We start from the raw sequence: 17,268 nt of genomic DNA on the forward strand, positions 1-17,268 counted from the left end.
CATTGAACCATAAATCACTTTGGGTACTGTGGGCATTTTAACAATATAAGTCTTCAAAAGAAACAATAAACCAAGTGAAATAGCAACCTACATAACGGCAGAAAATATTATTAATCTATATATCTGTGAAGCATTTAATTTCCAAAACATACAAGGAACTCCTCTAACTCAGTAGAATTTAAATGAAATAACCTAACTTTAAAAAATGGGCAAAATTTGAACAGACATGTCTCCAAAGAAGACATACAAATGGCCAGCAGATACATAAAAATGTGTTCTGCATCACTAATCATCAGTGATGACAATCAAAACCACAATGAGATACCATATCATATCTGTTAGGATGGTTATTATTAAAATAACAAAAGATAAAAGCCTTGATGAGGATGTAGAGAAGTTGGAAGCTTTGCACACTATTGATGGGAATAGAAAATGGTACAGCCACTATGAAAAATATGATGGAAGTTCCTCAAAAAAACTAAAATAGAACTAGCATACGTTCCAGAAATTCCTTTGTATTTATCCAAGGAAAATAAATCAGGATCAAAGAGATATCTGCTCGCACTCACACGTTCATTACACTATCATTCACAATAGTGAATGTATGGAAACAAAACCAATTATCTATCAACAAATGAATGGATAAAGAGAATGCCATGTATACATACAACGGAATATTATTCAGCCTTAAAAAGAAGGAAATCCTATAATTTGTGACAACATGAATGGACCTGGCAGATTTCATGCTAATTGAAACAGGCCAGTCACAGAAGGAAAAATACTCCATAACTGCACTTATATCAGGTATCTAAAAGAGCCAAAAATCATAGAACTAGAAAATAGAATTGTGGTTGTCAGAGATGGGGAGGAGGGAGAAATAGAGAGTTTTTCAATGGGTATAAAGTTACAGTTATACGAATTGAACAGATTCTGGAGAAACGACCTAGTGCCTATAATTAACAATATGGTTTTGTGCACTTAAAATTTATTAAGAAGGCAGAACTAACTCGTATGTTATTAATTTAATTAATAATTAAATTCCATTAGCCATCACTCTTTATTCTTGAAACTGTCATGTAACTTCAATACATAAGTAGCATCTAAAAATATTGTATGTCCAGACTTAGGAAAAAAGCTCTCTAAATCTTTCACTTGTATTTTTTCTTATAAGATGACTTTGAAAGTTCTATATAGATGTGGCACGGTGTGCAGTGCTATATCTTATAAAAATTTTACTTGTTTTCACAGCATGCTACTAACATAATCTCAAAAACTTATTTAAAATGTGTTATTTTACATCTAGGAATTTGAAGTAAAAGTAAAATAAAATGAAAACATGATTTCATATAGTTAAACATTCATATGACTAAATTTATGAATAAAATTATATTAAATCTTCCTTTAAAATTGTCTTCAAATGTACAACTGATAGTGATTTATGGATCAAAGGAAATATGGCTAGGTGTTTTAATTTTGTAAACAGAAAAATATATTGAAAATAATGACTGACATTAACTGAAAATAAGAATAGAGCATTGAAGTGAAAATGTCTCACAAACGTCATCATGAAAGAGAAAAAAACTAGTCTTCCGTTACTTATTAAAATTATTTTTTAATAGGAAGTGAATTGCAAACTGGTATTTAGAAGAAATACTTAAGAGTGAAGAAATTATTTTGCAACTTATCCAAGTCATTAAATCCAGCTTTCTTTACTCTTTTCTCATCTTAAGAATTTTCTTTTTTTAAGTATTTGCTTGTAATGATGGGTGTCCTAGCCAGAACAAATATAAAAAATGATAGTCAGGATCTGGATAAGATTCTGTTTCTTCATTGGATCTTCTCATATCTACATGCACTCATTGATTTAAATAATAAGAAGATTCCTGGGACAATGCCTTACCCTTCCTAAAAAAATAAATAAATAAATAAATAAATGGGTATAACAAATTAGACGGAGGAGCAAGGAGTACAGCTGATCCTTGAACAACACTAGTTTGAACTGTACAGGTCCACTTATATATGGACTTTTTTTCAATGAATAGTATAGTGTTGTTTCAATGAATATTTCAATGAATATTATAGTGTTGTTACTAAAAATTCACAAGTAAAGGTATTGTCTCTTCCTTTTGATTTTATTAGTAATATTTCATTTTCTGTAGGTTATTTTATTGAAAGAATATAGTATATAATGCATATCACATATAAAATATGTGTCCATTGATTGCTATCAGTAAAGCTTCTGGTCAACAGTAGGCTATTAGTAGTTAACTTTGGGGGGAGTCAAAAGTTATACGTGATTATCAAATGGGTGGCACCCCTAACTGCCATGTTGTTCAAGGGTCAGCTAAACCCAATTCCAAAACAAGCAATTCAACTATAACCAAAAATCCATCGTTAGTATCCCCACCCCATCCATATTCCTTTCACCAAGTAATTATTTTAAACGAACGACAGTTTATTTTTCTTATTACTTCATAATCCAACCAGAAGACATGTACAGTGATGACAAAGGACTTCTAGCTTTAAACAAAGAACTGTGCATGGAATGGTGTTGGTGGCAGGGCAGTGAGTGTCTCATGCTGGCAGTAACCACAGTTACTGCTGCAGAGAAGTGATGTTCTACAGCTATCGTGCCACCAACTGCAATACAACTAACAGAAAAAGGAAGACATCCAATTATTAAACCTATAGGATGTCCTTTGGTTATATTTTGACACTAAATTCCCCAAGTCATTTGGGAGAGAGATTTCGAAATGGACTTAAATTCTTGTATGAGCAACTGAAACATTTTATGTACACTTGCAAAATAAACAAAATCATTATAGTGTTGTTACTAAAAAATTCACAAGTTTGCTTTTTAATCCTTAAATCTACTTTTGATAGTTCAAGATTCCTATCTTTCCTATGTCTGAAACATTATTTAATGCATTTTTCATCTCAGAGTTTTCTGGTGCTTTTGGTTTTTGAAAAAGGCTTAACTGTACGAAGTTGTGTGTGTGTGAGAGCGCGTGTGGTCTTTGTCTGTGCGTGTTTGTGTTCAATACATACGGGTCTTTCTAGCAGAGTCTTCCACAAAAAGAGAAGAGATGTCTTCATCCACTCCTGCTTCATTCTTTGCGATACAAGTGTACGCTCCTGTATCTTCATAGCGCACATTGCTTATATGAACCTCACTGCCATTTGCTGAAAACAGAAGGCAAATGCAACTTGTAAACTACAATTTCAGTTTTGGTACAGTGCTTTCCGATTACACAATCAAACAGTTCTCTAAGCTTGTCCTAATTAAACTATTTTCCTTCTTACTTCCATGCTTTGGAGGCATGCCAAATTGTTCCAAAAACATTTAAGTGTTTCATAAACTACACCATCATTCTATTACAGACAGCCCTATACTCTATATATCAAATGCACACATTTTGTATTTTATATCAATTTCCTATTTCCTACATTGCATACGAAGTATTTCATAATAACTATAATTTCATTTATATATTTATTTTTAATATTCAGAATCCCCTTTGTCCTAAGCTTTCACCAAAGTCTTAACTAATACTAATATTGTTAACTTACAGAATACATATAAAAAGACATTTTCATAAAGAAATTGAGTGAGCTACATCATGCAAGTATAATACAATTGGGTAAGGGGAAAAGAAATATAATAACATGTAATTTCTTTGCAAGATTTTCACTCTGGTGCCATAACTAGACCTCAAGTCAAGGGTATTATAATGTGGAAAGTGATATAGTCAATGTGTAGCCAAAGGGTTAAGGAAATGATTATAATCCAACTTCTAAATTTTGGTAAAGTAATATTTTAAACTAATCCCTGAATAATGAATTGTATTTCTCAATGTGGAAACCAGAATATAATTATTTACTATATATTAGCAATGTATGAGGTGTTTTCACATATATTATTCCTTAATTATCCGAAATGATATTTAATTTTTAGATGACAAATCTGAGGCCCTCCCCCCTCCCTTCTCTTCCCCTCTCTTTCCTTTCCTTTTTTATCCCTCCCGTCCCCTTTCCTCTTCTGTCTTTCTGTATGTGTCACAAAAACACCATGTACCATGTACAGTAGAAAGGAACATAAGTATTTGTGACAGAGGACAAAATAATAGTGTGGCTGTTTGGAGAAAGAAGGTAGAAACTACTGGGACAAGCTCTTGAATGCCAACCCTAGGAGCCAGTGGCTCTCAAGGGATGTGAATGGGGTATGGAGAGGCATTGAGTGTTTGGGGTGAGACAATCGTTCGAATCACTGGACCTCTTTCTCAATTTATAAACACTGCTGTGCACCTCTATTCCCCCCATTCTTTGTTGATAATCAATACTCCAAAACAGAGGTTGGCAATGTTTTGGTTTTGCTGTTGTTTTTGTTTCTCCTGTGAAAGGCCAGATAGTAAATATTCTAGGCTTTGTGGTCATAAGGTCTCTCTGCTTGCTGCTCACCTCTGCTACAGCATCACAGCCATAGACAATATTTTTCAAAATAAGTGTAGCCGTGTTCTAAAAACAAGTAAAACTATGCTTTATTTAAAAAACAGCCAGCTTTCCAAATTTAGCCTGTGAGCCTTCATTTGCAGCTTCCTGCTCTAAAAGATAGGGAGTGAACCGTGTATTTAAGCCTGCATCAGCTTCTTGTTTTAGGTGAAATATGGACCTCTCCAAAGAACATGCTGTTCTTTCAAACCCCACACAGTTCACCTAGATTCCCGAGATTTTTATTGAAACATCAAGTCAATTTATTCCTTCTTAAATTCTGTTTTCTCAATATTCTTGCATGTTCTTCTAACCTACATGTCCCACTGTCTTTCCCCCCTTCCCTACATAATCTAGCATTTCCAGATGTTTTCTACTCTGTTGCCAGAACTACCAATTCCTTCACCCATTTATCATCCCGACCCATGTGATTTATTAACCTCCCAAACCAGAACAAGCTGACATATCTCTGCAACTTGTATCCCTGCACGTATTTTTTGGAGTAAATCATGAGACTATATCGTAACAAATTTACAAATGTTGATAGTCATAGTTTGCGATTTGTGTGATATTCAATGCTACTTGATATTCATTTCACTTGACCGTTACAGCTAGATGCCTTTCATATCCTACTCTACTTTTATTTCAAATCTTTACTCTTTTTTGATGTTTCCCATTATAAAACTGACTTTAAATTATGAGATACCTAGAAGTGATTAGAAAGTAAACCCAAATAATTTCACGATATATTCATGTATCAAATCATCATGTTATATACTTTAAACTTATGCAATTGTTATGTCAATAAAAGCTGGGGAAAAAAATAGTATATTAACTCCCAAATTCCTGTTTCCATATACATCTTCAATTTTATGTACTTATCAACCAAAATTGCCTCTGTTTCTTTCCAAGGCAAGTCCTCCTTCTTTTCTTATTTATTTCTCTAACTTTTTGCTCATCTTGCAAGGATCCTTCTCCATTATCTACACATCTTTCTCGTTACTGATATTCCTTCAAACTGATCAATTGTCCAAGAAAGAAATATCTTCATTAGTCCTAACCCTTTACAACAGCATATACTTTCTACATTTCAAAATCTGGAAAGACATTTTTATATCTCTTATCTCCTTTTCATTTCTAAATCCACTGAAGACTGATTGCTACTGTTTTCTCAATGTCACAAAGACAAGCTAATCACTTAACCCACGAGTACATTTGAATGACCTTCTTTGACCTTTCTGCATCTGACATTATTGAATGTTTTGCCATCTTTAGCGTTATCTTTTCTTATGTAGTATCACTTTGTTCTCCTGACTCTTTGCTAACTTTTATTCTCTTTGTAGATTTTATCTTGATTTGCCTGCTGATAAAGTATTTCTGCTTTTCCAGGATTTTACTTTCTCTCATTAACATTATTATCCCATCCATTGCTGTAGTTATTTAGTTAGTGCCTAGACTTGGACCTCACAAAGAAAGACCAAATAAGCATCTGATGAATAATTGGATAATTATATAACTATAGTATTTGCTAATATGTGATTGTATATGAAGACACATGGGATGTCATACTCCTATGCACCCAGATTTATCTCTTTGGTTGTGCTCTCTACTCACCTTTTATTGTTTATCATATTCTCTCAAAACTTTACCTATTTTTCTCTTGTTTTTCAAATGATATTAGCTATTTTACAAGGGTCCCCACTCTTTCAATATTGAGTCTGGAGTATAATCACCTCCCTAAATTTGCTTCCTACATGTAACTGGAAGCAATATATGTTCATATAATATGGTTTACTGCTATTAAATGAATAAGAAATTACAAAATCAGAAGCCAATTAGATCTCTCTTCACTTTACTTTCTGTTAATAAAATCAAGCCTCTTCTGAGATTGTAGATAGTAAGATGAAATTAGTAGACGTAAACATGTAAATTTGTTGGGCCTACTTATATCAATATAGAGATTTCTTGGATTCAGGTTTTAAAGGTCAAAAATAATTTAACACATCATTTTTGACTTGTAAAAGTGAATAAGTACATGCTCCAAAAAGATTTATTTAAAAATGTAAACTGATGAAAACATTCATCGTTAAAGTAGAATAATGAGAAGTCTTTGCTTACAGAAATGATTTAAATACAAAAATATATTCATTTTTAAAAGTATGGATTGAAGGAATTTAAAGGCATAGAAAAAGGAATAAAACGCCATGCAAAAGATACTCTAGTAATATGACTTTCATGTGCTACTCTTGACAATGGAAATAAGATTTGTACATTTCTTTACTTCCTAGTATAATAAATATATAAGCTTCCTAGTATAATAAATATATGGCGTTATTTAGATTATTTGATATTACACAGGTTGTCTGTTTTTGTTTTTCACTTACCATGTATTTGTATTTATTATAATCTATAATAATTGATCAATCATATATATATATATATATATACATTAGAATAATACAACATATCGAATATTTTATACATTAGAATGCAATAATTTCATAACTTTAAAACAATGTAAATGTGAAACATTTGGTAACATTTTGAGTTTTCCTCTTTTTATATGCCAAGTATGTGGCAAAATATTCACTAAAGAATTTCTATATTATTGACACCCTCTATAACATATTTTATTGTATGATTTAAACCTTTAAATAGTTACTTCAGAAATGTATTATATGAAGAGATCCAATTATTTTGTTCAGCATATCTGTGATAATTCAATGGACAAGTATTTAAAAGATAGATAATTTACTATTTTACTTATCACCAAAATAATGATATAATGAATCATCATGACAAGACTGTTATTTAAACCATAAAAATATTAAAGGACTCTATTTCAAGTATAATGTCTTAGGTACGATCACATTTTTTTTTTTCATACTCATGACATTCTGTTGCCACCAGTCTCATTTTCTCTTTTTTTCCAAGTGATATAAAATGTGACATAAATTTTAGTATCAATTTTCTATATGATCATTTCAGGAAAAAAATGCAAGTATAAATCACCTTGAAGTGTGAGTTGTTTGGACAGCTTTGGTGTAATATCAATTCCATTCTTCAGCCAGCCCAGCTGAGGGTTTGGTATGCCCTCTGCATGGCACCTCAGACTTGCAGTTACCCCAGGTTCTCTAGCCTGACTTTCTGGATACACCCGGATAACTGGAGGAACTAAAAGAAGAAGTGGAAAAGAAAGTGAATTAGTAAATCCGTATTCACCATTTAATTTTCTAAAACAAACAAAAACTGCAATATAAGAAAAATACAAATGATGTATTTTAATGACATTGCATATTTCTACAGATCTTAGTTTCCAAATGTCATTATCTACTAAAAGACAATGAGTTCTTTGGATAAAGACTATTCTGGGACTGTGTTAGGGAAAAATACAAGCTGACCCTGGGACACTTTGCTTCAGTCACTAAAAAATGTTGTCAAAGAATAATAATAATAAAAAAAAACATTTAAAAAGACATCACATGTTCATAAATTGAAATAATTAATTGGTACATTAGTAAGAACTGGTAAGGATCATTATTGGTAAAGTGAAAATACTCCAAAATTAATCTGCAGATACAATGTAATCCCTATCAAATATCCAACTGCAATTTGTAGAACTGGCAGAGCTAATCCTCAGATTCAAATGGAGTTGCAACGGCCCTCAAAAAGGCAAAACAGTGTTGAAAAATGAGAACAAAACTAAAAGTCTCATACTTCTCAACTTTCACTGTACAAAGCTACAGTAATCAAAACAATGTGGTAGTGGCAAGGATAAAAACATAAATCTATGGAATAAGTAGGGAAGGCAGAAATAAACCTACACATATATGGTCAATTGATTTTAAGGAAGGATGCCAAGAAATAGTCATTTCAAGAATTAATGCTGGAACAATTGGATATCTGCCTGCAAAACAATTAACCTGGACCCTTCCCTCACATCATATGTAAAAATTAACTCAAAATGAACCAAAGACCTCAATGTAGAAACTAAAACAATAAAATTCAGGAGGAAACATAGGGGTAAATCTTAACCTTGTATTTGACCATGGTTTCTTAGCTATGACCCTAAAGTGTAAGCAACAAAAAAAAAATAGATAAATTGGACTTCATCAAAATTAAAATATTTGATGCATCAAAGAACACTTCTGAGAAGGTATAAACACAAGTGACATAGTGGGAACAACTGTAAATTATATCTGCTAAGAGACTATATAATAAACTGTTACAGCTCAGCAACTATAAGGCAAAGTCCAGCAAAGGAAAGCATCAAAATAGAAAGGCCACCAGAGAATAGGAGAAAATATTGATAAACAACGTATTCGATAAAAAGTTAATATCTAAGATATAGAAGGAATTCATACAACTTAATAGAAAAAAATAACCCAATAGAAAAATGGGCAAGGGACCTAAATAGACATTTTTTGAAGAAAACATACAATGTCCAACAGGTGCATGACAAGGTGTTCAACATCACCCTGATCATCAGGGAAATGCAAATCAAAACCACAAAGAGCTATCACTTCACATCTGTCAGGTTGTCTGTTATCAAAAAGACAACAGATAAATTCCAGCAAGGGTGTTAGTGGGAATATGATCTGGTACAGCTTCTATGGAAAACAGTATGCAAGTTCCTCAAGAAATTAAAAATAGAACTAATACAAATTGCTCCTGAACTTTAGCCTCAATATTCTCTTCAGTAAAAATGAGGTTTGATTTATGTCTACTTTTACTCTGTGATATGTGTCAATCATTCTGATGGTAGGAAATAATACCATCAGCAGCAGTACTTGAAAAGTGAAAATGATAATATATTCATAGACACCTTAGAATGTTTATGCTGAAGCCTTCAGTCATGTTGATTTAAAGACGAGTCACAAAAAGGTATAATGCTTCCCCATGTCACAGCTTTTTAGAGTTCAGAGTTGAGACTAAAATCCGCGAGTCTCTGACTCCTCGGCCAGTGCTCTTTATACTTCATGCAGCCCCTAATCAACCTGGCTGACCTTTGTCTCTATTGGCCACTGAATTTAGATAATAGGAAAGAAAATCTGATGTGTATTAAAAGCAAGTATGTTCCAAATTTGACTGGTTAGGACTTCCTACAGTAACAACAAAAACAAACAAACAAACAAAAATAGAATTACCTTATGATCCTGTAATCCCATTCTGTGTTATACATCCAAAGGGAACAAAATCATTGTCTCAAAAAAATATCTATACTCCCATGTTCATAACAGCATTATTCATAATAGCCAATGTATGGAAACAACCTAAGTGTCTATCAATGAATGAATGAATAAATAAATAAAAATGTGGCATATATACATGATGGAATATTATTCAGCCTTAAAAAAGAAAGAAATCCTGTCATTTTCAACAACATGGATGAAACAGAGGATATTATGCTAGGTTAAATAAGCCAGACAGAGGGAAAAATAAAATATAAAATGGTCAAAGGGTACAAACTATCAGGTATAAGATGGATAAGATCTGAGGATATAATTTATAGCATAGTGACTATAGTTGATAACACTGTATTGTATAATTGAAATTTGCTAAGAAAATAGAACTTAAATATTCACACAAACACACATACACACACACACACACACACACACAAAGGTTAAAAAACACAGAAGAATGAAAGTCAGACTGATAGCTAAATTTGTATATTTGTATATATAAATAATATATAAATAAAACTCTCATATGCTTTTCATTTAGTACATTGGTATCAAGTGATTGAAAAATCTCGCTTAACTCACATAGAATTGAAGGATAAGTGATTGGCATAACAACTATTTAACCTCAATGATAAGCTACACATTTAAAAGTAGGTTATTTTTCCCAGGATACATATTATGAAATATAAATGAGGACTGATGGCAGCCGGAATTAAAAAGTCAATAATCCTCCAGAGAACATTTCTAGCCATTGTTATAGTAGTTTTTAGTTAGGAAGTACACTCTATGAACTTGTCTTTCCTTTCTATTGGCAGTGCATGAAAAGAGAAACTGACGAAGAACACCAAAGAGTTTAGAATCCAATTCATGTGTAGTATCATGAAAACCTTTAAATAAGGCTCCTGATATTTTAAGCAAAAGATGATATTCAAAAATAAGTGTCTATATACTCTGAAAATTTCCTAGTGATATTCAATGTCACTAACTCAGGAAGCAGTTTAAACTGGTTGGCTTTATGTGGTATAATATTACCAAATAAGGTCAAATATTAATATCAAATAATGTAATATTATATATATATATATATATATATACATATATATATATATATATATATGTATATATATATATATATATATATATACACACACACATATATATACACAAACATTTAAATAGTTGAGATTACATATTATTTTATTTTATTCTACAAAATATGACCAAGGTAGTTTCTGTCACTTAAAATGGAAGAAATACAAGAAGATATAAACATATAAATTTTATTCATGAACAAAATTTAAGCAAAGTATAAAATATGATTTGTTCATTTGAGTTTTCAGAGAACAATTTATAAATATTTATTGAGCAACTTCTGAGTGTAGCACATTGTGACTTTCTCTCTTCATTTCTCATATGTTCTCTTTTATATATTAACCTGTTGTTTGAGTACTGAGTTCAGGTTTTGAAATTAACCAAATGGAACACTGGAAAAAAATTCATTCTTGGCTTAAATTGTTTTACCTGGTACTGATAATAAAAGAAAGGTCCCCATAGAAGTATATACTGGGATTTGACTACTTAGAATTGAATATAAATTCTGAATTAGGCTTTTAGCAGTAATATGTGAGGTATATTTGAGATCCTTGAAAAATTCTATTTTAAAATGTAAAGGTCAAATAAATTATCAGTGCACTTATAATATTTTGGGGAAGTATTAGTAATTCATCGCAAATAGATGAAACTTCTCAAGGAAGCTAAAATACTTTTTTCTATCATGTAGTTAAAATAAACAATATCACTACGTGAGTAAATTTAACTAATATAATAATTTTGTATTTCATTTATCTAACAGTTCTTAGAGCATAAAGTGTAAATAATTGGAAACTGTATGTGGAGGATGAATTGCTCTCAGGATATATACATAAGGCTAATACTTTTTAAGTAGTTATAGAAATTAGATATGGAAATGGGGTTCTGATACTAAAAATATTAAATGCAGAAATAAAAAAGAGTAGATAAGCTACAGATAAAGTGTTATTAGTATAATTATATTTTCTTAGGTGTTTCTTTCTGGAAACTTTGGATTTTATATGAAATCAGTTGTAAATATTTAACAGTTAAAAATCATGAAGTATTTAATAATAATAATAATAATAATAATAATAATAATAGATACATATAAAACCAGGTGAAGGCTGATGGATATATTTCTCAAAGGCCCATAATAATTCCATTTTATTAGAATATATCATTGCTTTTCTCAATATTTAGAAGAATCTGATAGAATTATTTTAATCTAATAATCCTCCTCATGGAATATTAGAAAGGATTTAATGGAAAAAATAGATCTCTATAATACTGAGCCCTGCTTTTTTATTTTCATCTTTCCACTTTCATTCTGTAGTCTTTCTTGAGAAGTTTCTGCACTATTGCCAGAAAGTATGGACACAGTATAATCTGTGTAGAAGCCTGATTTTAGAGTCAAGAGGCAGAGATCATTGACCCAATACATTGACTTCATTCTAACTGAAAACAAAAATAAGTTTAAGGGGAATCTTCAGGTCACAGGTATGTAAACAAGTAAACATGGGTATTTTTCTTTTTTTCTTTTTCTTGACGCCATTATCTTGTATTCTTTTGAAGGCTTCTATCACTGCTGTTCCACAAATTATTCACACAGCTGCAACTGTGAGAAAAGACTCTATGAAAGCTTGAGGGTAAGAATATAAATGTGTCTGAAGTAGTGCTGACTCACAGTGGCATCTGGATTGTTCTGTTTGTATTATGACTCCCTTCGTCATTAAAGCAGCTTTCCTATGAAAAATTACGGACTGGGTTTAATAAATATTTTAAATGCTACTGAGCTTGTCCAATGCCTTTTGTCTCTGACATTATTAAAGCCATCAATTTCTCTCTAACTTTGTCCCAAAGCAGTCTTTTTTATATTCATGACTTTCACGCGGCCTCTTGTCAATATTACAAAACTCTCTGATCACATTATTACAGCCTTCATAAAAGTGCAGAGGATGCAACAAATGTTGGAGGCAAAATATAAATTAACAGCAACATCCTTATGGTCATAAAATTTTGTGATTTTTTTCTTTTTGTTTTAGTTCTTCCTATTTATCTCATGGTATTGTGAAAAAAACCCACAACTTTTTAAGTTCTTTGGAAAGGGGCAGCAGTTCATACTAATTAACTAATATCTACTCCACAGATCCTTAAAGTTAGTGGATCTTTTAATACACAATTTTGAAGTCTCAAAAACCATTATTTTCAGAAATACTCTCTGAAACACAACAGAAGATATAACAAAAACATTCATGGTGATAACACTAGTATGGTTATGATATGCATGGAAAATTATCCCACGAAACGATCTTTGGCTTTATTAGCCCTGAAGTAAATGCAAATTGATATGATAGTAAGCTATCTCTACACGTCTATTAGAATGGATAAAATAAAAATAGTGATGATGCCAATTGTTGGCAAGGATGAAAAGAAATTGAATCACTCATACATTGCTAGTGATAATATATAATGGAACAGGGACTGTGTCAGTTAAAAGAAAAACAAACAACTAAACATGCAACTATAATACAAATCAGCAATTAAACTCCAAGTATTTATTCCAGAGACATACAAATTTAAGTTCACATCAAAACCTCTACATGAATATTTTTTTGCAGCTTTATTTGTAATTGACAAAAACTGGAATCATCCCAGATATCCTTCAACAGGTAAATGGTTAAACAAACCCTGGGATATCTATATCATGAAATACTATTCAGCAATAAAAGGGCACACATTACACACAACATAGATGAATCTCCAGGTAATTGTGCTGAGTGAAAAAAAAAAAAAAAAGCCAACCCCAAGAGGATATATACTGTATTATTACATCTGTGTAACATTCTTGAAATAAATTATAGAAAGGAAGAACATAATAGCAGTTGCCAGGGGTTAATGAGGGGGTGAGGACAGGAGAGAAGTGAGTGTGGCTATAAAAGCACAATGTTAGGGATCCTTGTGGTGATGGAACTGTTCTGTATCTTGGCTGTGTCAATTGCAGCATCTTGGTTCTTAAGTTGTACTATAGTTTTGCAAGATGTTACTTATGAGAGAAAATGGGTAGAAAGTTCCAAGGGTATTTTTGTACCATTTCTTAAAACTGCATAAGAATCTATGGTTATCTCAAAAAGTTTAATGAAAGTATCATCGATCCATCTTCACTAAAACAGGATCTGTTTCAGTAGTGGAGAGAAGTCCATCCTGAGAAGCTCAGAGGAAATGAGTCATCTAGCGGAATCAATCCAAATGCCATGCTGATGTTCTCAGACAATCCTTTGTTCCTGGTCCCTCCACACTCTCTTCATTCTCACAGTTCTGGTTTCCCAGGACTTCTCTTCACATATCTCACTGCTAATGTGTGCCCTGACTAAGCAGGACTGTTTGTTTTATCATACTCCTAGTGGTTGTTGCTGACACCCACAACCAGTGTAGGTTATCTCTCAAGGGAATGCCATATTCTACTCAAAAATGGTATGCTTCCTATAAGTTTATTTGCAAATAAGGTCACCACCAACATTAATCAGAATATCTAGCCAAATTAGAAAACTGAGTCATCGGTCCCTCTAATTCATTAGCAACCCTTCCAATCAATCCAAAATAAAATTATTTACTGCAACCTATTTATTCTTAATTTTCCTTCAAATGCATCCTTTTTTTTTCTACCTTAAGTTTAGGGTCTTACTAAAGTTAGAAAGTTCACAATTTGTAGTCTTTAATAATACAAAATCTCTTAACTGATCTTTCTCCCACAGCCCTGCAGAAATCTATTATCCATATAACTGCAAAAATTTTTAAATTCAAAGTAAGATGTTACCTCTAATCTACTGAATGTCCTTTATTACATCACTCCTTTTTGTTTTTTTTGGAATAATATTTAAACTACTTCACATAAAATACCGTGTTTTTTTGTTGTTGCATTTTTTTTTTAAATCTGGTCTTCACTTGCCACTCAGAATTTGGAATCTTACCAATACTTTCTTAAACACCTGTATGAAGGTTTCCACATTATCACGTGCTCCTTTCTTTCTCCTCCTACTTTGACTCCTCCTTCCCCTATTTTATTGCTTTTCCTCCTCTTCCTCTTTTTCCCTCCCTTCTCCTTTTTCCTTCACTGACAACTTTTGTCCCTCCTTCTTTTTCTCTTCTTTTTCATGTTCCTCCTTTTTTTCTTATTATCTTTTTTGTCTTTCTTCATTCTCCTCCCAGTTTTCCTGTTCATGTTATAGTTGAACATTTTTCATCCAACATCACTATTCACATATAGCTACCTAGACATAGATATAGTTATAATTATATACATTATATGTAGATTCTATCTATCTTTCATCCATCTATGCATCTGTCTGTCTACCCATTTATTTATCTATGTATTTATGTATCTACCTACCTACCTACCTACCTATCTGGATTTGTTATAGGAATTTGACCTTACACAATTGTATTGTATGATCTGAATAAACAGCCTCAGGGAGGCTATTTTCTTCTTGTTTGATTCTGGAGAGCTTGAAGTCCACAGGGCCGACAGTCAAAAAGGAAAGATTGATGTAAAGTGTGAAAATAGGCAAATCCATAGAAACAGACAGTAGATTAGTGGTTGCCAGGAGCTGGAGGGTTGGGGGTAAATGACAAGTGACTGCTAATTGGTACAGTGTTACTTTTTGAGGTAGAGAAAACATTGTGGAATTAGTGGGGAAGGTTGTACAATTCTGGGAATACATCAAAACAACACTGAACTGTATACCTTAAAAGGGTGATTTTTATGATATGAGAATTATATATCATGCTATAAGATATGAGATGATTTATGGTATGTGAATTATATCATATCATGAGATAAGATATATGATATGATTTATGATATGAGAATTATAACATATCATAGCTCAAAAAAAAACAAAGCCAAAAAAATGAGGTGGGGGGGAATGGAGAACAGTGAGTACAGTATGTTACCATCTATGTGAGAAAAAAGTAAAAACAAAATAATAATGAGTGGCTCTGTAATTCAATTTGGCTGAATTACATTTCCAAGAATTCCCTCTCTTGTATGTTTTCAGTTAAGATAGGTCATAAGAGTTACTTTAATTTTGTCTAAGGTTTGATGGGCACAAGTAAACCCATTTTTAAATATTGGGGTAGGGTCCCTGTGTGATTTTGTAGCTCACATATACAGTTGCTTATTTGGGGCTCATGTGGTTGGTTGATGTGGAGCAGCAGCTAAGCTTGCAACTGCTCCAATTCCCTTTTGGCTTTGTCAATCCCTCGGCATGACATGCAGTTAGTTCTTACAGAAGAGAGCCAGAATCTTGGGACACTAACCTCATCAAGTTTGGAGGCAGTGAGAATTGATATGGGTACCAGACAAACCTCGTGGGTTACAGCTCATGCTCACAGGTGTGTGTTTCCCTTGCTCTTTCCCACTTAACATTCTTTCCCCTTTCTCCAATTCTCTCAATTCTGTCCCACTGATGTACATGCTTATGCTAGGTCAGTACCTATCACACCATCTTGATTATTGTATCTTCATAGTCCTATTATAGTTTTCTCATCATAAATTTCTTTATTCATTATATGATCAGACCAATGGCAGAAAAATTTTTTTGTTTTTGTTTGTTTGTTTGTTTTGTTTGTTATTGTTTTTGAGAAATAAGCAGTTTGTACTCAATATACGGGAGGTTGGACTAGCATCAAGAACGACAATAAGCTTTTCAAAGAATATAACTACGGTATTATTTGTTCACTACTGGATTCTCAATATATAATAAATCTCAACCTACAGTTATAAAATAGGTAAACTACATATGTGTGAGTAAATGAATGAATGAGTTAATTTAATATCAGGTTCATATCCTAACAGTCACCATCATAATATGCCAAAGTTGGCTCTGATTTCCCCCCAGTCTCCACTTCAGTTCCTCCTTAATAAAGCTGTGCTTGTTTTTACAGTTTGCTGCTCTTGTCTGTCACATCATTTCAAACCCTCTGCTGCACCTGTTAATGCTGTAGAATGTGTCACCTGCAACATGTAATCTGATCAGACCTTAGAGATCAATTGATATCACTACTGCTTTCTGCTCCTTTCTTCTCGTAGTTTGGTTCTTAATTAGTGTATACCTTTAAAGATCTGCAGTCTTGTCCCTTCATTATATATCTTTACAAATCTAAATCTTCTAGACCAGGGGTGTCCAAACTTTTTTCAACGGTTTTCACCAAGGGCTAAGTGCGGTAAAATACACAAACAGCCGGGCCACTCACTCCAGGTGAAGTACATATTGCTTCACCTGGTTTATTTAAGTAAACTAAATCTATTTTTGGAATTTGCTGTGGGCCAATAAAAAATGGATCGCGGGCTTTAGTTGGCCCACGGGCCGCAGTTTGGACACCCCTGGTCTAAACTATCCAGTATCACCCTGACAATTTGACCAGACAGCACATAGATTGTTCTAGCCATGTATACTGTAGCAAATTTGGAAAAATTAAAGGTATAATTTAAAACTATTGAAAATCTAAGCTAAGAGTTTTACAA

The 17,268-nt window shown here is 32.5% G+C and overlaps 1 protein-coding gene across 5 annotated transcripts in view; it reads right to left on the minus strand.

The window, feature by feature from the left end:
* The window catches only part of FSTL5 (follistatin like 5), a 639,519-nt gene that overhangs the window by 127,817 nt on the left and 494,434 nt on the right, over positions 1–17,268 (minus strand). For all 5 annotated transcript variants that reach the window (XM_074337776.2, XM_074337777.2, XM_074337780.2 and 2 more), the window contains 2 exons: positions 7,501–7,662; positions 3,049–3,183 (listed from right to left, as the gene is read on the minus strand). In XM_074337776.2, the coding sequence (XP_074193877.2) occupies positions 3,049–3,183; positions 7,501–7,662 (297 nt within the window). The remainder of the gene's footprint in view (positions 1–3,048; positions 3,184–7,500; positions 7,663–17,268) is intronic.

This window comes from Rhinolophus sinicus, chromosome 15, assembly GCF_057876585.1.
Source record: "Rhinolophus sinicus isolate RSI-liver-muscle chromosome 15, RSI-T2T, whole genome shotgun sequence".
Taxonomy (NCBI): domain Eukaryota; kingdom Metazoa; phylum Chordata; class Mammalia; order Chiroptera; family Rhinolophidae; genus Rhinolophus; species Rhinolophus sinicus.